Raw genomic sequence first — 22,693 nt, 5'->3', positions numbered from 1 at the left:
AGGGATTATGGCTGAGCACGTTGCAGCAAATACAGAGGCACCTGAGTCTTGCATGTAATAAAATGGGTGTATATTTAGAGGCATTGTGGCATGACTTAGAAGGCGGCACACCTGGTGTGCGTCACAACTCTGCCCCCAAGTCCTGAGTGATGTGAGAAGCACATGCTTGTTCCTCAGTGCTTCTGTTCCCTAGTCATACAATGGGCGTGAAAACACAAATTTTTAGAGCTTCTCAAGTGGCTAGAGAGGAGCAAAGCATGCTACCTAGTGAGCTTCAAAAACTGTAGCCTATGTTGGGTATTGTTGTTAAAGGTGAGTTGGCTGGTTTACATGCTGCCAGATTTCATGCAGTGGTTCTAACCACTTAAAGTAAGAGGTTGCAATTTCCAGAGAAAGAGGGAAGGAGGCCTCTGACCACAGGAGCCAGGCAGGAACAGGTCTCCAGCCAGAAGGGGGCAGCAGTTGGGCCCAGCCAGGGAGCACCCCCTGAGGGCTATATGCTGGGAAAACAGGGCCAGTGACAAAAAGTGTTACTAAGGAAGGTGACTGCCATGCTTTCTCAATTTCTTTTATCATGCACCTCCCAAGAGGATGTTCCATCACCAGATGAGGAAAACGAAAGAAACCCAAGTATAGGATTAGAACTCTTGGGCTGTGACTAGGAGATTGTGACCTAACAGCCAACTCTAAAACCAGTTTAATGGATGGCACCATGCCAGGGAAGCAAGTCCTAGAATGGAAGAGAGAAGATGGGCGCAGGACCTCAGATCTGGGTGCGATGGGCCACGCGTGCTGGCAGTGAGCCTCGAAATCAAGTCAATTCCCTACTCGGGGTTTTGAAAAAGTCTGGAAACCAGTGATTCCCAGTGACAGTCTTCAAAGCTTTTTACCTCACACACTCCTGTCAGTAACAACCTCCTGAACACATGCCTCTCCACAATGGATAGTTATTAGTTATTTGTTAATATGTTAATTGTATTAATCACTGGTTAACTTGTATTAATTATATGTCAAATATATTAATAATTTGTCATTATGACAATTGCATGAATCATTTATTAATTTACGTCATTTAAAATATATCAATTATATTGTTAATTTGCTAATTTATCTTAACTATTTGTTAAATATACCAGTAATTTGTTACTTCATTAATTGATAAATATCAGTATGTTAATTATTTTAATTAGCTGTATCAATAATCTGTCAATATGTTAATTATTTTAATTAATATGTTGATACACAAAAAATTTTATAGGGTGAAATAAAGAGAAAATACTTTTAAAATAATAGCTTTGTTTTATTTATAGCACAAAATTTCTTGCTCCCTCAAAATAATATTATTAATATTAATAGTTTTTTAGTGAGAGCAATATGATTGTCTGGGTCTTATTTATAAAAAGATCTTGCCTTCTCAAATTGTGATTAAAAAATCTGGTTCTGACTTCAGTTATTTCAACATTTGGATGTAATTTAATGGTTACCACAGTTGACTGTCCTTGTCAAATCATCGTGTATTTTTTCATCCATCCACAAATGCTGAGGTATTTGTTGAAATTTGACGGACAAATGGCCATCTTTCCCACACCAGTTACTCTTACAAACTAAGTGGAAGTAGTGGTATTGTTTCATTTTTAACAAATGACATGAAAATTCACTAAAGTTCTCTGTAAGATTTTTCCTCTAGCCAGGAAATTTCAAAATGTTTTTAACAGAAGTTTTTGCAGTTGCTACCCACTGCTTCTGTTAGCAAAATCTCATGACTGATAGACACCAAACATTCATTTTCAAGGTGTTCTGTCTAGGGCAAAATGTTTTCTCTGTAGCCTAATGTGTAATATCCAATAGCATTTCCTTTCTCATGTCATAAAACTCACTTTTGACTTTACAAGACAGATGATGCATACTTATGTTTTAGAAGTCATTTACTAGAAGGCATTCTATTGACAGTTCCTTGACCTCTCAGGAAAGGTCACTCACTACTTTGGAACATTTATCTTTTGGTCAACAGCAGAATGGAACAAAACAAAAAGTAGCCTAACTTGAGGACTCCCTTGACCTTCTGACACTGATAACTGGTGAACTGCTCTGTTCAGAATGACTCAACAGTTACCCCTACAAAGGGGTGAAGAATTGTCATTTTGCACTAATAAAGTCAGTCAATCCCTAATCCACACCTGTAACCAGCAGCTTGGTTTCTCATTTTCTTTCCAAACCCCACTGGGTTGTCTTGTGGGTCTTCAGAGGTGTCCACAACACTCTTTGGGAGACAACCCATGTTCTGAGAACCACCACCATTTGTGGAACGGCAGAGGGGGAAGGGGTTTTTCCAAGCATACAGAGCAGTACAGACAAAGGGGCTTCAGCTCCCAGGTCTGTAGAACTTAAATTCTAACTTGGGAGAAATTTGTGTCATGTTACTTTCCTTTGGTAAGTTATTTTCACTTAAGAGTAAGACACTCTAGAAAACATCCAGAACAGCCCTGACCCACTCCGAAGGGTGAGCGCCCCTGCTGACAAGAGTGCTAAAACATGTCTGGGTGGGGACAGTGTCAGACCCCACACCCCAGAGGGTCCCTTCTACCACCGAGCATGCTCTGATTCAGAGTCCACTCAAATGAATGCTTGTGGTTTTCCCTCCTCTCTTAAAGGCTTTGGAGTAGAAATTCCTCCTGTTCACCAATGTCTGGCTTCCTCTACTTTCAAGGGACAAAGGAGACTAAAAAAGCTCACTCTCCTGAACACAAGCAAGACCATGTGACTGGCCCAGCCAATGCCTTGTGAACTGAAGCAACGCGCATTACTTCTGGGCTAGAACATTCCAAGGTCAGCGTTTGAAGCTCCAGTCCCCTCTTCCCCTGCCGTGGCAATTGAGGAAGCCCCTGTGTCCATCAGCCTGGACACCCAAGGGACTACAGTGCCATAACCTCCCACCCCCCTTGCTCAATTGCACTGAATATATAGTAAAAGGAGGAATTAACCTTTGCTGATTTGGATTGCTGATTTGGATTACTCGTTTGGGGGACTGCATGTTACTGCAGCACAACATAGCCTACACCCTCCAAATGCTACATTTGGGTGTGATTCTAAAGCTCAGAACCAAGAATATTTTCCACTTTCCCCTTGCCATCCCCTCCCTTGCAAGTTAGAGCCTTCATGTGCACCTGGTCTCACTATTTCCAGCTTCTTGCCCATTTCTGCACCTGCCAGTCCCATGTGGGTGCCCTCATGTGTCCCTTATGGATGGGTGTGACCCACAGCACCTTTCCCCACACCTATCCAGGGTTAGATCTGATATCCCCAGGGCTCTCCCTTGGCTGGTTTAAAGGATTCCCCCCAAATACTGAAATCTCAAGAAGCAATTTTAGAAGATCATCTTGCCTTCAAGGTGATTAATGAATTTAGTCTACAGCATCTCCTTGAACAGCTTTCCAACCGTGATCTGAAAACTCACAGAGATGGTACCTCATTACTAGCCTGTCTCACTTCTAACTCTCAAGTAATTGGAAAAACTCCCTTACATTGAATCAAATATACCCACTGCTCCTAGTTCTGTCCTCTTGCTGTCCCATAGTCCAGCCAACAGAGTTGGAGGGCTGGAATCCCATCTCTCTACACCCTCCCTTATGAGAGGTGAGTATACTAAATTCCTCTTATCTCTGATGATTTCCACAATTCCTCACTGTCCTGGATGTCCAAACTGGAATCCAACAGGCTAAGGCCACGGACTGTAAGCTTTCTCAGGTGGGAAACCAGCCCACATCCATAGTTAGATGCACAGTGCTCTCAGCCAGCAAACACCAGCTCCCACCTGCTGATGCTCCAGGCCTCTTGCCATGAGCTGCTGTTGCAAAGCTGGACTCAACAGAGCACTTTTTTCCAGTTTTTTTTTTTCTCAACATACAAAAAAACATTTTTATTAGTTAATCACCCCAGGTGTGTCTCTGTACATGTTTTAGGTGTCAGCTGTTTCTCAGATTTGGCTCAAGCTCGTCAGCAAATAGGAAACTTGTTCTGTAAAAAAGCAACTGTCAGCCTGAGGCATTACTGACATTACAGAAGCCAGGTTAGCTGGGAAGTTTTGGACAGCCTAGACTTCTGGGAAGAGGAAACTTTCTGACAAAAATCTGGCTGGGGAGAGGACTGCTCTGGGATGGTAGGTTACTCCTTTCAACTCATTCACAATATCAAAGACAAAACACACTTCTGCTCCTCAAGCTTGCAGATTTAGAAATCAGTTATAAAATAGTGCTCTTTGTCCCGGAAGTCCCACCATGTGTGTGGGTGTCAGAGTGCTCCCTCTGTCTTCCCTGGCTGGAACATGGGGGAGAATGGAGACATAGGGAGGTTGGTCAGGCTTAGTTTGAAAACTGACATCACAACTAGAAATATGGAACAAGGGGCAGAGACCCCTGCTGCAATCATGTCTTCCCAGAGCGTGAGCTCCTGGGGGTCCTTGAATCCACAGAGAAGTGCTCCAAGCAGGGCCAGCCACACGGCATGCAGAACCACTGCTCCTGGTCAGCCCACGGAGCTGCTCACTCTCACTGCACTACAGCACCCCCTTCTTCCCCACTCTCATCCCTGTTGTCCACATGCTCCTTCTGAGTTATGTCTGTGGGACACTCCTCCTCCTCCATCTTCTGCATCCCCTCTAGAAACTTCTGGTCATTGGAGACTGTTTTAGTTTCTTAGGCTGCTCCAGCAAGTACTGTGAACCGGTTCAGCTTAAATAATGGGAATTTATTTACTCACAGTCTGAGGTGAGGCTGGGAAAATGTCCAAATCAAAGTGTCTTTAACGTGACGCTTTCTTCCCAAAGACTGGCCTTCTGGGGCTGGCTGGCAGTAATACTTCGTTCCTCTGTCCCACGGCAATGCACATGGTGGTGTCTGCTGTCTATCTCTCTCTCCTCTTCTGGGTTCCACTGATGTTCTGGCTGCTGCCTCTGTGGCTTTCTTTCTTTGTGTCTGAATTTGATTCAGTTTATAAAGGACTCCAATAGTAGGATTAAGACCCATCCTGATTGATGGGCCACACCTTAACTATTTACAATGAGTTCACACCCACAGGAATGGATTTAAGAACATGTTTTTCTGGGGTACATATAGTCCCAAACCACCACAGGGTCCAAGCTTAGTGCTAAACCATACTGCTCCATTGTTTCCTGATACTGACAGTGACAAGGAAATCTCCTGGGATCTGATGTAACTCTGATTAGCTAGTGTATTCCTCTGCAAAGCTAACCCATCTTCATATTTCTATTCTCTGCTAAGTAGCTCTACTTTTTTCACCACAGCTTTGATGTAATCTGGCTTTGGTGTCAAGACCTAATCTAAAAAAGTCTTGTGACTGGGTCTTCAAAACACACTGTGGCCAAAAGGGTACAGATTTCTGTATTTGCTCCTGGAGTTTTATAAGCATCCTTAGCCACAGCCATTGTTCCACAAATACCACAGGAGGCTAGATAACATTCAATGCAAACTTCCAAATAATCAAAGCAGCAAGGTGCAAAGTTTATGGACCCCTCAAAGTGGATGTTTGCTTATTGGACCCCACCCCTGTCCCTAAGTGCTGTTCCTAAGGAATTAAGTTCCTTAAGTAGCAAAGCTTGAACACTATTACATTCACTATTACTATTACTATGACTGAATGACCTTGGCTCCTAAAAAGACGGCCTGGGAGTGGCATTTGCCATAGAAGCTAGGACACCCAGAGGCCACCCTAGGTTCTTTCTGCATGATGATCAGAAATATCGAAAAGTTGACAGCCAAGATCTCCATATCTTTCAGCTACCCTTGTTGAGCCCAGGAGACAGCCATATACATCCATTCCTTTTATCAGATATGGATAAAACATCTGTGCCTGTTCAAATTTGAGGATGGAGTTTTCATTGTCAACAGCTCTGAAGTATAGACATCGCAAGTTTCCCAGTAGGTCCCCATTATCATGCAATAATGTTTCTCTAATGAACAGATGGTACTGATGGCTCTTGAGTTATCAGCACAGAAGCATATGCTGTTGATCCAAATAGAGGACCAGTCGGGTTAACCTTGAGCACATTCAGTGTCATCAAGGTGACCTCTTCTCCACTTACAGAAAGAGACAGCAAACCCAGAATGGCATCAAGGGCTCAAAGTCACTGTCTTAGAACTTCCAGAAGGGTGATGCTGTCCAGCCTTCTAGTTGAGGTTTGCCAGTATCACACTGATTTGGGGAGTTGTCTTGGACCTCATCAAGTAGAGCCATAACATCTTTATCTTATTTTAGCACTGCAAAGCATTTGGCCACTCTGTATTTCAGATGGAAGACACTGACTTTGTGGAGTAGATGCAGAATTTCTGGTTGAAGGTCACATTTCTAATGTTTTACTCAGGGCTTTCTTCCCCTGTAAATACTGGTGTGCTTACAGCAGGCCAACACTCCTTACCATGAAAGAGAGAATCTGCATGACACACCAAAAGCTGGTACTTCTGAGGTGGGGAGAAGAACTCGGAGTTGTCGTTGCTCATTGTATTTTGTCAACCTGCTGTGGGGCCACCCATGGAGGGCAGGCTTGTGGACACTGTCCTGCACAGGCCCAGCACATTCATCCTGCCAGGTAAAGCCTCAGGCAATGGCAGTGGGAAAATCTTTTCCCTTTTATCATCTTCAATTCACTGCATCCATCCAGACTGTTAAGGTCAGCTTGGATCCCAAGGGTGGCACAGATATTTGGTGCCCTCGCGGAGCTTCGTACCCTCCTCACAACACATTGCCAGGGCCAGAGGTGTGATTGCAAACAGAAGAGAAGGACATGAGGCTGTGGGCAGTTTCTTGGTCCCTGCTGGAGACTTCTGGCTTGCCATGATCATGGTGGGCACTAATATGTCAGCATTTTCATGTAAAGATTTCTCCAGGTTATGCACAAAGATGTTACGAGTGGCTTTTCTAATCATGAGATGGGTTGACTATGGTACAGAAGTGTCTCCTGGTCTAGAAATTGGACATTTACTTTGACTGTTCAGTTTCCCTTATTCCCCCATATCTAACTCGGACTCTGAAGCATTGAGTCCCATCAGTGTGGCCCCTTACCTGCTTTCCAATTCCACCTGCTTCCCCAGGTCACCGCTGCCTCCTGTTCCAATTACCTCCCCTTCTTAAGTAGCAGAGAACACATTTAAAAAGTGCAGGTACCTTTTAAAATTGAAAATGCATTCCAGTTAAGGCCTGCTTCTGACATATGTTTCTCATATACTTACATTCCCATAAGGTGAAATCTTAATTTTAAATTCAAAGAACTCAATGAACTGAAAACATTATCCCTGATTTTTATCAGAAAATAGGGAGTAAACAAAGGCTATAATTAGAATATGTGCATGCAGGTATATGTATGTATTTATTTCTTCTATTACTACCCTGGAAAGCCTCTGTGTGTGTGTTTCTATAAAACACATAACTACTCATTGCAGCTGTCCTCCCTAAAAATAAAAAGAGAGAAGGCATTTCTGAGATTTGTTTTGCCTCCACTTTATTGTACCAGTCTGAATTGTTCTTGGGGAGGTGTGTGATTTACTATGGTCATGTCACAGCTGCGGTGGTAGCAACAAAACACAGGATCTGGGGTTAATGAACCAGAGAGCAAACAAGGAAGATCAAACATATGGAGTTTCTCCAACGGCCATCAGCCATGACAGAAACACTGGGGCAAACAGTGGTGAACTGGGAAGGGCAGCTCAGTTTTGGGATATGGAGGTTAAATTCTTCAGGGGTATCCCCAGCGGAAAGAGTCATATAGGCAACTGCTTGGCAATTCTTTATTTCTTGGGCCAAAAGTCCAAGGCAATTAATTTGAAGGCCAGGATTTGCTCAGTGTTTCAGGCAGGAAGCAAACTGGGTAATCTTTTAAAAGGTGAACAAGCCCTCTGGTGAAGAAGGGGAAGCCATGATACTATGGTGGGTGGGCTGGCCCTACCCCCAAGAGATTTACTCTCTTATACTCTGAAGAACCATGTGGGAAACCACGGCCAGAGGACAGAATCCAGGTGCCCCAATGAGATCCTCACTCTCTCTGCCAAAAGCTCCCTGAACAGAATCAAGGCCTTAGAAGATTCTAATCTTCCAGACTTGAATTAATATTTACACTGATGTATAAAACAATACAAATGTTTACACCAATACAAAATGAGGGACCATGACCTGTGGGAAGTTGCTCAAGCTCAGCTTCAGGATTTGGATTCTCAGTCTAAGTGAAAATGTCAGAAGACTAGACCCAAGAATTACCACTTCTCAGTGACTATTTCCTGTGAAGGTGGAAAGACCTGGCACAGACGCCACTTCTCCATGAGACTGTTCTCAGCCTCACTCAAGGACTCATCACTGCTTTCAGGCTGCTCAGCACATCCCAGTGGCCCCATTTTAGTTTTCTTGGCTGCCGAAGCAAATACCATGAAATGGGTTGACTTAAACAATGGTAATCAGACTTAACAATGGCATCAGAGTTCTTGCATGTCACAACCACATGACAAGGCTGTGGAAATTTAAATAAGCATGTGGAGCTCAGCTTCTGGCCAAGCTGGAGTAGTAGGTATTGCGTTTACCCTCCTAAGAACAACAAGGAAACCAGAGAAAACATATAAAACAACAGATTTCAAAACATGGATATGAAGCAATGAAAGACAATGATCCTTGAGTGAATGGTAGACAAGAGAGAGGACCCTACTATTTCCCAAGCATACAGCCCAGAGAGAATGACCAAGACATAGCATGGCTGGTGACCTCTCAGAATTGAGGAAAGAATGAGGAAGGCAAAGGAACTGGGGTTTTGGGGGTAGAAACTGCAGGTGAGAAAGAGCTCTAGAGATTTGCAGAGAGTCCCCCTCAAGTTGCAGTTGAGTATTGATAAGCACATGTGTATGAAGCAGTACCAGGGACAGAAGCATCACACAGGATTACACAAAACTACTCCCAAATCTCACACAATACTTATAAAAGTTCCTGCGTCCACTGATAAGAAGAGAAAACCTTATAATTCACTCCGCATCCTGTGGAGTCCTGGAAAGGGTTTTGCTTAATTAGTAGGAAAAGTGAGTCCTAGAATAAATGTTCCTCTAATTCACTGCAATAAAGTGTAAAGGCAAGATCCCAAAGGCTCAAGCTGTTTCCAAGAAACTTTTCTGGATCAGAGAAGAAAGATCAAGAATACTTAGAGAAATACAACAATATCAAGCATCCAAGAAAGTAAAATTCAAAATGTCCGGCATCCACTTAAAAATTAGCAGATGCAAAGATGCAGAAAATCACAACCCATTAGAGGAAGAAAATCAGTCAATCAACACTGACCCAGGAAGCTGAAGTTTACAGTATGGTTTGGTTTGCTAAAGTTACCAGAATGCAATACACCAGAAAAGGGTTGGCTTTTAGAGTGGGAGGTTATTAACTTATAATTTACAGATCTTAGGCATGATAATATCCAATTCAAGGTATCAACAGGACGAAACCTAAACTCTGAAGACAGGCCACTGGCATCTGGGATACCACTATCACATGGGAAGGAACATGGCTGGCATCTACAGGTCCTTCTCTTCTGGGTTTTTTTGCTTTCAGCTTCAGGCTTCAGCAGCTTCCACTTAGCTTTTCTGGGTCTTTTTCTGTGAGCTTCTCTTAATTTCATCTCTTTGTGTTTTAGCCTCTTATAATAGACTCCAGTAAGAGGATTAAGACTCATCTTGAAGGAAGTGCGTCACATTTAAATTGAAATAACTTAATCAAACGTCCCTCCTACCATAGGTCTGCTCCTACAGGAAATGAATTAGAAGAACATGATTCTTTCGGTGGTACATATGGCTTCCACACTACCATACAGGGTTAGGAGTCAAGGTCATTAAAACAGTTGTTATAAATGTTGCACACAGTCTCCAAACTACCACACAGGGTTAGAAGTCAAGGCTTTAAAACAGTTGTAATAAATGTATTCTGTATGTTTAAGAAGCTAGGAAGAAGCACTGAATATGTTAGAGACAAAGAAGATACAAAAAATGACCCAAATCTACCTTCTAGAAATGAAAACTACAACATATGGGATGAAAATGTACTGGAGAAGATTAAAAGCAGCTTAGATACTACAGAAGAAAGGATTAGCAGGTTTAGAACTACAACAGTAACACAATAAAATCTGAAGAATTTCTTAGAGAAAAAAGAACTACAACAAAAAGAACACTGTATTAGTGATTTATGAAACAACTTCAAGAGTCCTAATCCATGTGTACCTGGGGTCTCCAAGAGAGAAAAGGGAAAAGGAGGATAGAAAAAGAAACTGGAAGAAAGGATGGCTGAAAATGTTCCAAATTTAATAAAAGCCATAAACCCACAAATCCAAGATGCTCAACAAACCCCAAGCACAAGAAGTATGATAGAAACTATATCAAGGAATATCATAATAAATGACTTAAAACCAGTTATATGGAGAAAATCTTACAAGCATTCAGATGAAAAGACATTATATACCAAGGAACAAAAATAAAGATGACATCAGGCTTCTCTTTGGATAACGCCAACCAAAAGACAGTAGAAGACATCTTTTAAGTACTAAAAAAGAAATCAATTTAGACTTCAATACCCAACAAAAATATCTTTAAAAATAACATGAAGGTGAGCTTCCTCAGACATAAAAAGCTGAAAAAATTAATCACCCACAGGCTGAAAAGAAATGTTACTACAAATATTTCAGGCAGATAGAAGCTAACACCTCTGGATCTACACTGAAGAATGAAAAGCACCAGAAATCTTAACTATGTGGTTAAAAAAAATTTTAAAACCCTTCTTTTCTTATTATTAGATAACTTTAAAAGATAATTGTTTATGGTGGAAATAATAACAAAAAAATTTTGGATTTATAACAAATGTTGAAATAAAATCTATGACAACACTATCAAAAGCCTGAGATGGGAGAAACAGAAATATATTGTTGTAAGGTTTTTAAACTTGATGTGAGGTTATATAATAGCACTTGAAGGTAAACTACAATATGTAACCACAAAATAATACAACAGAGATTTATAGCTAATAAGCCAAAAAATAGATTAAATGGAATTAATTTTCAAAAAGACAGGCAAAGGAAAAAGTACAGATGAGACAAATAGCAAGATGATAGATTAGAACCCAAACATATCAATAATCATATTAATCTAAATGGCTTAAGTGGATCAGTTAGAAGGCAGAGATGTATATATTGGATACCAAAGCAAGACCTAACTTATATTGCTTATAAGAAACCTACTTTATATAAAAAGACAGAAATTAACAATGTAAAACAACAGAAAAAGGTGTAATAAGAAAGCTGGTTTGCCTATGTTAATTTCACACAAAATAGACTGTGGAGCCAAGTATCTTACCTGGGAAGAAAGAGGGTCTTCTCATAGAGATAATGGGTGATAAAAGTTTCAATTCATCAAGATTACACAACCCTAAACATTTATGCACCTAATGATAGATCATTAAAATACAAGAAACAAAAATTGACTGTACTGTAAGAAGTTTTGTCGGCAATTATAACTGAGCGTTCAGCATTCCTTTCTTGACAATTGATAGAATAAATATAAACCAGTTAAGTGTGTAGAAAACTTGAAGAAGACTATCACACAACTTAACTGATATTCATAAAACACACCATCCAACAATGACTGACTACACATTCTTTTCAAGCTAACACAGAACATGGGTCATGCAGTGATTCTCCAGAAATAGAAAAGGGTTCAAATCATGCAAAGTATATCCTCTGACTATAGAATTAAACTAGATGTCAATAACAAAAAGATCACTGAGAAATTCTCAAGTAAAGAGTACACTTCCAAATAACTCTTGGATCAAAAAAGAAATAAAAGGAAAATTAGAAAGTATCTGAACAGAATAAAAATGAAACCATATACAATATGAAAATTTGTGGAATTCAGCTAACATGGTACTTGGAGGAAAATTTATAATACAAAGCACCTACATAGAAAAGAAAGAATGCCTCAAATCAAATTCATATGCGTCTACACCTCAAGAAATTAGAAAAATGAGAGCAAATTAAGCCCAAACTTAACAGAAGTAAAGAAATAACAAAGATGAAAGTAGAAATCAATAAGAGAACAGAAAACTAATAGAGAAAAATTTTTTAAAAAGCTCACTCTTAAGAAGATCAATAAAATGTGTAAACCTCTAGCCACAATGATCAGAAGGAAAAAAAAGGAAACTACACACATTTTAACAACAGGAATGAAAGAGGTGAAATCATTGTATAAATAATTATATGTCAATAAACTTGACAACTTTCAACTGAAAGTTACAAATATCCAAGGCTCACTCAATAAGAAACAGAAAACTTAAATAGCCATGTACTATTAGAGAAATTGAATTTTGGTTAAAAACTTCTCCACAAAATAAAAATAAATCCATGTCCAGAAGGTTTCATTTACCCAACATTTGAGGAAGAAATAATGCCAATTCTACACAAATTCTTCTAGAAGATTAAAGAGAACAGAATACTTCCACAATCATTCTGTGAAGCCAGTATTACTCTGATACTAGAACCAGACAAAAACACCATAAGAAAAGAATGCTAGAGAACAATATAGTTCATAAACATAGATGCATATGTTCATAAGAACATTTTCGCAACTAAATCCAACAACATATAAAAACATGTCATGACTCAGAAAGTTTTAACTCTGCAATGTGAGATTAATTTGATTTTTGAAGCTTAAAACCAATGTAATTCACCATATTAGGAGAACTAAAACACCTCCACCACCACCATCTCAGTAGATGTTGAAACTTCTCCCGCCCTGCATCCTATTACCTCCCCTTGGCTAATTCCTATGCATTCTTCCATACTTAGTTCAGGTATTCTGCCTAAAGGCCAAATGCACTGGGTCAGTGTCCTGGGGTAAGTTTTACATATTCTTAGCTTACTGAACTGAAATCAGTGATGACAAGTTGGGTTCCTTTAATATTCTGTGAATTTCTGAAGGCAAGGATGGCAGCCCAATCCCATAAACCTGCCTGGCACGGGCTGTGGTACATTATGGAAGCTCCCTAAGTGTCTGCTGGGTAGAGACCTGCCACAGGTAAAGAGTGACAGTCCACCAGAGGCTATGAAATTCCAGGATGGCCAAAGGGCTTGATTTTTGTAAATGAAATGGTATAAAGATCTGGCATCAATGCTTGGGAATTACGGTAGTGTGCTGCAGAATCCAGCTGCAATAAGTCTGAAATCATCAGTCCCCCATAAAAGCTGTTTTTGAAGATGCCCCAGAGATGAAACTCAGAGCTAGAAACAGAACAAAATAATGTCTCGTACGTGTTCAGTGTTTCAGAGTTGGTAAACCATCCTTGCAACTTGTGTTAAATGTCAACTTTCCAGAAGCCGTTGTGAGAAAATAACTGTTATGAGGCTTGAAGAAAGTCATTGACTGAAGGCCACATCCTGGTGAGGGTGGGATCAGGTGTCTAACTCAGCTTCAGAGCCTAGAGATTCTGTTTCTTCAGCACACCTGGAATCTCCTCTAAATATCAGTAACAGCCGCTGCACAAATGGGATTACACTTGGATTAGGCATCCATTGGTAGAGACATAAATTGTTTCAACTGCAATCGATAATATTTAGCATAAACACAAAAATTATAATTGCCATTATGATTTGCTACCCAGTTCAAAGAAAAAATACTGGAACAAAAGCATTTAAATAGTTAAAGATTAAGCAGTTAGGAATGCCTCACAAGGAAAAAGTCTATCTATTTAGGTCGGTTTACACTTCCAGTCAGGACTCAGTAACTGATTAACCCACCTGGTATTTGGCCTAGTAATTTTGCAATAGTATGAGGCACTCTGAGGTCTGTGCAACATGCTGAAATGTCCAGAGGGCAAATGGGCAAAGTCTAGAAAATTCCTTTGTTTTGCTGAGGTTACAGGAAAGGTTATGTGTTATGTATCTATGGAAAATATGTCAGTATGTTCCAATTTAGAAACCCCTTACCTCCTCATGACACACTCAGCACACAATGGTCTCAAACTTCACCTGGCTGTTTTGAGGCTAGGAAATATAATCTCATTCTCCCACTGAAGTCCCTGGTAAACGCATTTGAATCTTGGGGTCAGGGGTAGAGCTGGGTTGTGTTATTGGATGGAGAATCCCTTGACAGCGTCAGATATTATACCTGGGGACACTGAAAGGGACAACAATGTCAAGAAAAGTCCTTGCCAACCAAGATGAAAGCAATCATCTCACACTGAAAGGCTCCATTGGCTGCAAGAGGCTGCAAAGGCTCCACACTGCTATATAAGCATAAGGAGCCAACCACATGCCCTTGCAAATAATTTATAAACCCTGATTCCATATGCACTCCCAGTCTGATCCAGGTTTCCCTCATGCATCCCAAGGCTGTTCTTCAGAGGCCTTGAGGAGGTATTTCTTATCTAAAAGATCTCAGACCACTGGGGCCAGCTGAGGGCTAGGTACTTAGAAGGACCAGTCTCGTTAAGTCACTGATGCTGGAGGGCCAACCAGAGTCAAAGCCCAAGTTGGTGGCACAGCTGGTCATGGAAAGGCTCTTCTCCCATTATCTGGTATGGCTGTTGCCAACGGCAGTTAGCCAGCTCTCCCTTCCAGGAACTGGAACATGCTGGCCATCTTCTCTTGGCAACTGTGGCCTCTTCCCCACCCTGCTCTGTCTCTGGAAGGTTTGCCTGGAGGACTCGATCTGCAGGTTCCCTGACCCTCTGCTTCCAGTTGGGTTCAGCCAATGGGGGCCATCAAACGAGCTGGGTGTGAGAACACTGGCTTCCTCTGGGCACAGTCATTGTTGTTGGCTGTGTCCCTTGGCTGAAAGTCATAAATCCTGCCAGGTGGCTCTTACTGTCTCCTGGTTCTGGTACCCAATCTCCTTGACCCCTAGGCCTAGAATGAGAACCCTTTCCACCCTGACTGCCCACTGGGTATATGCAACCAGCTTTTGTGGGTTCCCACCACCCTGCTCTATCTTTGTAAATAGGCCAATTATTATCACACTCTCCTTTTCTCCCCCAGATGTGAGGGTGCCATCTGTCCTCTGCCTGGACCTTAGACATCCAGGATGCAGCCCTGGACCAAAAGCTCTTGTGATCGAGACGGGTTCTCTAGTACTCAACCTTACCCCTCTTAGCCTCCCTGTGGCCATGTGAGATGTGTCCCCCATGCCTTCTGGGGGTTACCATGAGGTACCATCCTACCCCTTGGCTCCAGTTCATTTACGCCATCGGGCCACCTTCCCGAGACAGGCATTGAGGATCGTCAACTCCTATAATGGAGTCCTCCCCAGCCTTCACTGTCTGGAGATGAGGAGAGGACCCAAGGCCTCCGTGACCAGCTCTGACCCCTCACATGGCATCTGCCTGGTCCCCTGTCACTTCATCAAGTATGTCTCACTTAGCACCCGTATGTGCTACCTAACCCACATGGAGTCTTTACTGAACCTGTCCCTCCTTCTGCCATGTTCCTTGTGCCAAATAACCCATCCCTTTCCCAGCAATGCCAGCTCATCCTCTGTGCATAGTCAAGTCTTAAGCAGCCTACGAGCTCCAGAGAAAATCCAGTTCTTCCATGACCTCCTGACTGAGCTTTGTGGGTATGTGCCCTCCTGCTTCCAGTCATTCTCTCCTGCATGATGTCTATTAATAAGCTTCTTAACTCTCTGCTGTAGCCTAGAGGGGAACCCTTCAAGGGGAGGACCAAGCCAGGTTCATATGTGTTTCTGCACGGCAAGGGCACCAAAGGCCCATCCCGTTCCACAAAAAAAGAGTTCTGTATTCCACCCCAGCCTGGACACTGATGGACACTGACTGAGCCCCACAGAGAGGGGATGGGGACACAATGATCTCAGGGGCCCCACCTGCTCCAGAATGAGAGGCAAGGTGAGAACATGGTACCAAATCACAGGCTCCAAAGAACCGGAAAGGGCCTGGTCCCTGACAAGGCCCTTCCTTCCGTCTGGAAGCCCCCAGGAGGTGGCTTTGCCCACAACAGGCACTAACTGATATGCACGTTGAAGAATAAAGGAAACAGACCCACAGAGACAGAAAGTAGTACAGAAATGAGGCATAACTGCTAAGGGGTACAGGGCCTCTTTCTAGTGCTGAAAATGGTCTAAGATTGATTGTGGCAATGAACACACAAATTTGTGAATATACTGAAACCTACTAAATTATGATCTTTGAATGGGAGAATTGTATAGGACATGAATTATGGCTGAACAAAGTGTTATAACAAAAGGATAAATGAGCAAATAGACAATATTTGCCCCCAACATCAACAGAAAGATAAGACACAGTTATGTAGACACAGATTCTTTCCCTATTTTACCCAAAGAAGCAAAATAATTCCTCTTTTTGTTAACTATGCAACTTGCCCTGATATGCTGAGGAAAACCTGCTTGGTTGGCTCCTGACTCTTTTGGATTGCTGAAACTAGTGGGCAAACAAGTGTTCTCAAGGGTCTTCATCTGAATTAGCCTGGCCTTTCTGCCCCCTAAGCGCAGGATGATGGCTTCCAGATGCAGTGCACACCTGCCCATTGCCCCCTTCCTATCTCTCCCCAAGTGGGAGCCCTCTCAGGGTCACGGGGCTGAGAGAAGGAGTCAGAGGCAGGAGTTTCTAAAGAGAAGCTCTGCCTCACTGGGTACCTACTATAGTAGGAACAGAATTCCAGTTACCCCTTGTTAGTTTGCAAGCTGCTGGAAGGCGATATACCAGAACTGGAATGACTGAAAATGGAGAATTTAATAAGTTATAAGTTTACAGTTCTCAGGAAGTAAAAGTGTCCAAATTAAGGTACCAACAAGAAGTTACCTTCCTTCAAGAAAGGCCGATGGGTCTAGAACAGCTCTGTCTGCTGGAAGTCATGTGATTGGCATCTGTTGGTCCCTTGCTCCTGGGTTCCATGGCTTTCAGTCATTTTCCATGTGGAGGTTTCTTGCTTTGCTTCTCTGGGGATGGCTTTCATCTCTTGGCTTCCCTTGGCTCTCTCCAGGTTCTAGCTTGCTTAACATCTCATGATGAAGTCTGCTGGGCTCCAAGCCTCTCCAAACATCCGTGTCTCTGTTCCCCAAGTGTCAACATCTGTGTCAGAATCTGTCGGCTCTCTCTCTGTTGGCTCTGTTGCTTCTGTCATTTTTCTGTCATTTCTGACTCTATACAAAATGCTTCCTCTTTTAAAGGCTTCCAGTAAACTAATCAAGACCCACCTGGAATGAATGGAGTCACATCTCCAACTAATAAAAGTTCACACCCACAATAGGGTGTGTCATGTCTCTGTATGATAATCTAATCAAGTTTCCAACCTATAGTACTGAATAGTGATTAAAAGAAATGGCTGTTCCCACAAGACTGGATCAGGATTAAAACACAGCTTCTTTGGGGTCCATAATACTTTCAAACTGGCATACCCCTCCCTAGTTCAATTGGGTTATCATCAGCATTTTCCTGCTGATGGCTAACTGGCCAAGGACTCACACATACCCTAAGTGGTGTAGCTGGGATGGGGAACAAGGGCTCTCTAACATAGGCCCAAGCCCTGTCCCTCCATTGCTGCCACTTCCCAGGCCCTTAGCCACTCCTGGTTCTGCCTGTCCCTGCTGCTGGGCCTCAAGGAATCTGGATGTCCCACCTGTGGGCTTCAGCTAACCCCTCCCAGAGAAGAATGCACAGGACAGGTAAAACACTAGAAGCCATGCCTCCTCCGTGCCTGTCCTTGCTTCTGGAAGGGATTCAGGGGTGAAGGGCATGATTTCCTGGGCATCTGGGAGTCTCCAGGATAAGTCCACGGGGGTCCTGTTCACCAGTTTCAGACTAACATCTGATAGCCAAACTTTCCCTTTGCCTCCAGCTCCAGGCTGGGCCCTTCTTCAATGTGGGGTACAGAGAATGCCCCTGCTGGGAGAACCTGTCACCTGACCTGAAGCATTGCTTAGATGGGTGTTTAAGAGTCCGGGAGCCAGCCAGCCTGGGGCAGGGTTCCAGATCCCCACCCTGGGCAAGGCACGGACATCCTCCGTGCCCACTCTTCCTATGGAACACCACCTTCCAGGTGGGGCTGCCGTGAGGACTGAAGGAATCCGATAGTGAGAACGGCGACAAGCTACTTTTCCAGGTGCCAAAACAATTAGAGTACTCTGTGGCTTATTTCAGGTATCAGTTTGGCTAGGTTATGGTGTCCAGTTGTTTGGTTAAATACTGGCCAAGCTGCTGCTGTGCAGGCATTTCATAAGATTAGCAGTTACAACCAGCTGACATGAAGTAAAGAAGGTGAGCCTCTGTCTTGGGGGTTGGCCTCATCACATCAAATAGGGGTCTTAATGGCAGAGGACTGAGGGGTCCAAGGATCAGAAGGGATTCTGCCTCCCAATAGCACTTTCCATGCCTCCTTGAGTTCCCACCCTGCTGGCCTCTCCTACAGATTAAGACTTAAGAAAACTCAACATTACATGGGATTTCCAGCCTCAGACCTGCCCTACAGAATTCGAACTTGCAAGCCCCTACAACCACGAGCTGATTCCTTATAATAAATCTCCTGGCATATTTGTGTAGATATATACACCACTGGTTCTATTTCCCTAGAGAAATTCAGCTAATAAAAGCATCTTACAAAAGCAAATATTTATCAGCTTCATCCTATGCCCTGATCCCTCACTTTCAGATGTGGAACACAAGGTTAGGTAGGTTGTCTGAGGACCTGTGTGGAAGTGCAGCATGTGAGGTATGCGGCTCTGGAAAGGTGGAGCAGAGTACACAGATGGCAGCGTGGCGTCACCCCCTACCCCCCATACCCAGACCCTGGGCTCTGTTATGAAAGGGGCTTTGGGCCAGGCCCCACACATCTGCATGTTGGTTTACACAGCTGGTGCTACACCTAGACATAAAACCATCAAAGCACTTCAAGGAACCCTAAGCCCCCCACCTGGCTCCCTAAATGTTCAGGGCCTAAAGATGGCTCCTGTGTTCTCTGACCCACAGTTTCTCTCAGCACTCCCCCTTCACCACCACATCCCAAGGCCACTGGCATGAGAATCCCCCAGGGGATTTGTTCAAGTTCCTAGATTCATGGCCCCCGCCTGTAGACCTACAAAATCAGGGTGTGTGTGGCAAGAGCGTGCACTTCCCTCGTGTTCCCCAACAATGCTGACGAAGCCCACATTACTGCCTGATCCCAGGAAGAAGCCTAACTCCCCTCAGTGCCTTCCCTGGGGCAGCATCTGCCCAGGACACTTAGCACCTTGGGTGGGGAATTCACTGCATCATGAGATAGCCTGTCCTTGGACTTCTCCCTGCAACCTCCCTGCCTTGTCTTCCCAGACATTGGCCCTATTCTGTGCAGCCCCACTCTGTGCAGTCTCCAGCATGCCATGGTGGTTTGAAGCTGTTTATGGACCGCTGAAGGTAATGTTCTTAAAGCTCATCCATTCCTGTGGGTGTAGACCTGTTGTGAGTGGGACCTTTTGATTAGATTATTCCAGGTGAGGCATGTCCTGGACAGGTCTTAATCCTCTTACTGGAGACCTTTATAAGAACACGAAATTCAGAGAAACACACCAGAAGCTGAGAGACAGGGAGAGCCACAGAAGCAGAGGGGAAGCCACTGAAGCCAGAGGCTGGAAGCAACAAAACCGAGGAGAGACAGGAGAGACAAGAAGATGCTCCCATGTGCTTGGCTGTCATCTGACAGAGGAGTCCAAGTATCATCTTGATGATTCCTTGATTAGGACATTTTGATAGCCTCAGAATTGTAAGCTTGCAAACCAATAAATTCCTGTTATGGTATGCTAAGGCTACTGGAATGCAATATACCAGAAACAAATTGGCTTTTACAAAGGGGATTTATTAGGTTACAAATTTATAGTACTAAGGCCATGAAAATGTCCAAATTAAGCCATCAACAAGAGGATACCTTCACTCAAGAAAGGGTTTCTCTGTCACATGGGAAAGCATATGACAACATCTGCTGGCCCTTCTCTTCTGGGTTGGTTTCCAAAATGTCTCTCTCATCATCTTGGGTCCTTCTGCCTCTACAAACATCTGTGTCTTGATTTCATCTCTCTGTTCTCTGTGGCAGCTCTTTTAAGGATTCCAGTAAACTAATGAAGACTCACCTTGAATGAACAGGGCCATATCTCCATGGGAATAACCTAATCAAAAGATCCCACCCATAATAGGTCTGCCCCCTCAAGACTGGATTAGAAGAACATGGCTTTTCTAGAGGACATAATGGTTTCAATTTCAGCACAATTCCCTTGTTCAAAGCCAGCCCATTACTGGAATATTGCATTTCAGAAGCTTTAGCAAACTGAAACACACGTTTCTCTGCCCCTTAATCTTCAGCAGTTTCTGATCCTCCAAAGCCCTAGGGTTCCTGGCAATACAGCTGAGAAGTGGTGCCTGGCTCAGGGCACCTATGGGCGGGGACTCAGGCTTGAGCCCCTGGAGGAAAGACCTTTCCCATCATCACCCCCTCCAAGGAAGTGGACTGGGCTTGTCTTGCCTGCACGGCCCAGAGGTAGTCCAGCCGCAACTTGAGGTCCACCTGCCTGGAGTGCAGGGCAAGTGCACAGGCGAACAGAAGCACGGCCAGGATGGGCTCATGGCTGCGCAAAGACACAGCGCCACCCCTGGAGAGTGAGGAAGAAAAACCTGAGTTAGCAATGGGTGTCCAGGTCCTCAAACCCAGGCCAGTTCAATGTGCCCACAGATCCTGGCAATTTCCCCCCAAATGGCTCTCCACGGTGGGTCCAGGCTGACAGCACTTCTGGCCCCAGAGATACCCACCCCCCTTGAATTTGTGACTGGATAAGAAATGGAGGAGCCACCTAGACTAAACACTTTTTTTCTACAATTGGTGCTTGATAATTGTCAAATCAGAAAATGATAACACAGAGCTTTACTATTAAAAGGAGAAATTTTAAAAGAAGTCCACCTCCCCTCTGCACATCTTCAGCTCTGGGGGCAGGGGGTACGTACCGGCTGGCTCGCGTGTACCCGCTGAGCTCCAGGACGAGAATGGAGGAGGTGGTGAGCACGGCCAGGAGGATCATTTTCGGCAGGGAGGACACGCGCAGGAAGAGGGCCAGTGTGAGGGTGCCCACGAGGCAGCAGAGCAGGGCGTGGGGTGTGGACTCACAGGGCAGGGCTGACAGCAGTGGGGGCTGGCCCCCTGGGGAAAGGACCACCAGGGAGCTGTTGGGACTGGCATTCCAGGCCCAGGGCATACAGCAGGCCTGGAGGAGGGAGGAGAGCGCCCCACTCACCACCTCGCACAGGGGCTCCATTCTCACCCACGACCCTCCCCTGCCTGCAAGCCTTTCCCAGCCTCAGACACTCCCAGCCTGCCTACGGCCTTCACTGGTCCTCTCAGCTGCTGGGCAAGGCAAGGTCCTCCCATCCGGACTGGCCCCAGCCCCACCACCTGCTCCAACTGCCCCACCATGTCCCCTCCACACTCCAGGGCCCACCTGCTGTTCCTACCACTGGGAGGTGCAGCCGGCCTCTTCCCAGAGTGAGAGGACTTCTCTGTCCTCTGACAGCTAAGCCTCCCTTCCTGGGCACCCCAGACTCCTCTGTGGACTCCTCCTGGTGCCACACCTCCACCCCACAGCCTCACCCCTACCCTGTTCCCCATGCTTGACCTCCATCACCTCACCTCCCACCCCCCACTCATCTCCCACCACACCCCCACCTCATCCCCTATGCCCCATCCCACCCCCCACACCACCCCATCCATCTCACCCCTACTGTACCCCCCTTCCCCTATCCTCTCACCCTTATCCACCTCACCTCCCACCCCCATGGATTTTACTCTCACCCCCCACCTCATCCTTCCACTCCATCTACTTCACCCTCATCCCCCACTTCACCCCTCCTCCCACCCACACCCCATCCCACTTCATCCCCCTCCCCCACCTCATCTCTCACCCATCACCCTCCATCTAGTCACCCCCACCCTCCACCTCCCAACCCTACCCCCACCCAGCAAAACCCCTCTGGCCCTGGTACATGCGCAATAGCACTGCCCAGATGCACCTCCTGCCGAGAGGTACAAATGCCTACCACGCATCCTTGGGCCACTGAGTAGATTAACACCACGATGAAAATACACAGAACAGTGCGGATCTGAATTGTCAGGCACCCTGGAAAACACTGAACAATGAAACATTATTTCTAAACTATAAAATATTATTTTTGCATATTTATATTTTATTACAAAGTTGATTCTCGCCCAAAGTACCTAATTTTCGCAGTAAGGAAGTGTACAAAGTAATCTGAATGTCGCTAGATTTTTGCCCCTCAGTATTATACTTCTGCAAAAATTTCTTGGCTGTTTTCACATATTTATTCTCCCAGGGAAAGAACTTGTCAGAGTTATAAACAGAAAAACAACAACTGAGCTCCTTAAATTAATAAGGAAAATCTCCCTCTGTGTGACCTGCATTTTGATTCTGATTGGCACTGAAATTAACAGGTTGGCCAACATACTTGACTAATATTAATAGCATTATTAAATATTTTTATAATATTAAATGCTTCCATCTCAGAAATGGTAAAGTTTTCCCTTTATTTATGTCTTTTCTTCAATGCTATAATTGAGTTTTATCATTTTCTTCATATAGGTTTTACACAGTTCTTGTTAAGTTAGTCCTAGAAACCTAATTTT

The 22,693-nt window shown here is 44.1% G+C and overlaps 1 protein-coding gene and 1 pseudogene across 3 annotated transcripts in view; both read right to left on the bottom strand.

The window, feature by feature from the left end:
• ADCY1 (adenylate cyclase 1) overlaps positions 1-22,693 on the bottom strand; it is a 215,517-nt gene that overhangs the window by 29,046 nt on the left and 163,778 nt on the right. For all 3 annotated transcript variants that reach the window (XR_013158577.1, XM_077118667.1, XM_077118671.1), the window contains exons 12-14: positions 22,090-22,179; positions 21,004-21,260; positions 20,528-20,654 (exon numbers count right to left, since the gene is read on the bottom strand). Coding sequence is in view for 2 of the 3 variants with exons in the window: in XM_077118667.1 (XP_076974782.1) it covers positions 20,528-20,654; positions 21,004-21,260; positions 22,090-22,179 (474 nt within the window). In the remaining variant the exon portion in view is untranslated. The remainder of the gene's footprint in view (positions 1-20,527; positions 20,655-21,003; positions 21,261-22,089; positions 22,180-22,693) is intronic.
• On the bottom strand, positions 1,265-10,963 carry LOC143648494 (anaphase-promoting complex subunit 7-like; annotated as a pseudogene).

Source organism: Tamandua tetradactyla, chromosome 1, assembly GCF_023851605.1.
Source record: "Tamandua tetradactyla isolate mTamTet1 chromosome 1, mTamTet1.pri, whole genome shotgun sequence".
Taxonomy (NCBI): Eukaryota; Metazoa; Chordata; class Mammalia; order Pilosa; family Myrmecophagidae; genus Tamandua; species Tamandua tetradactyla.
This window is presented reverse-complemented; position numbering and strand designations above follow the sequence as displayed.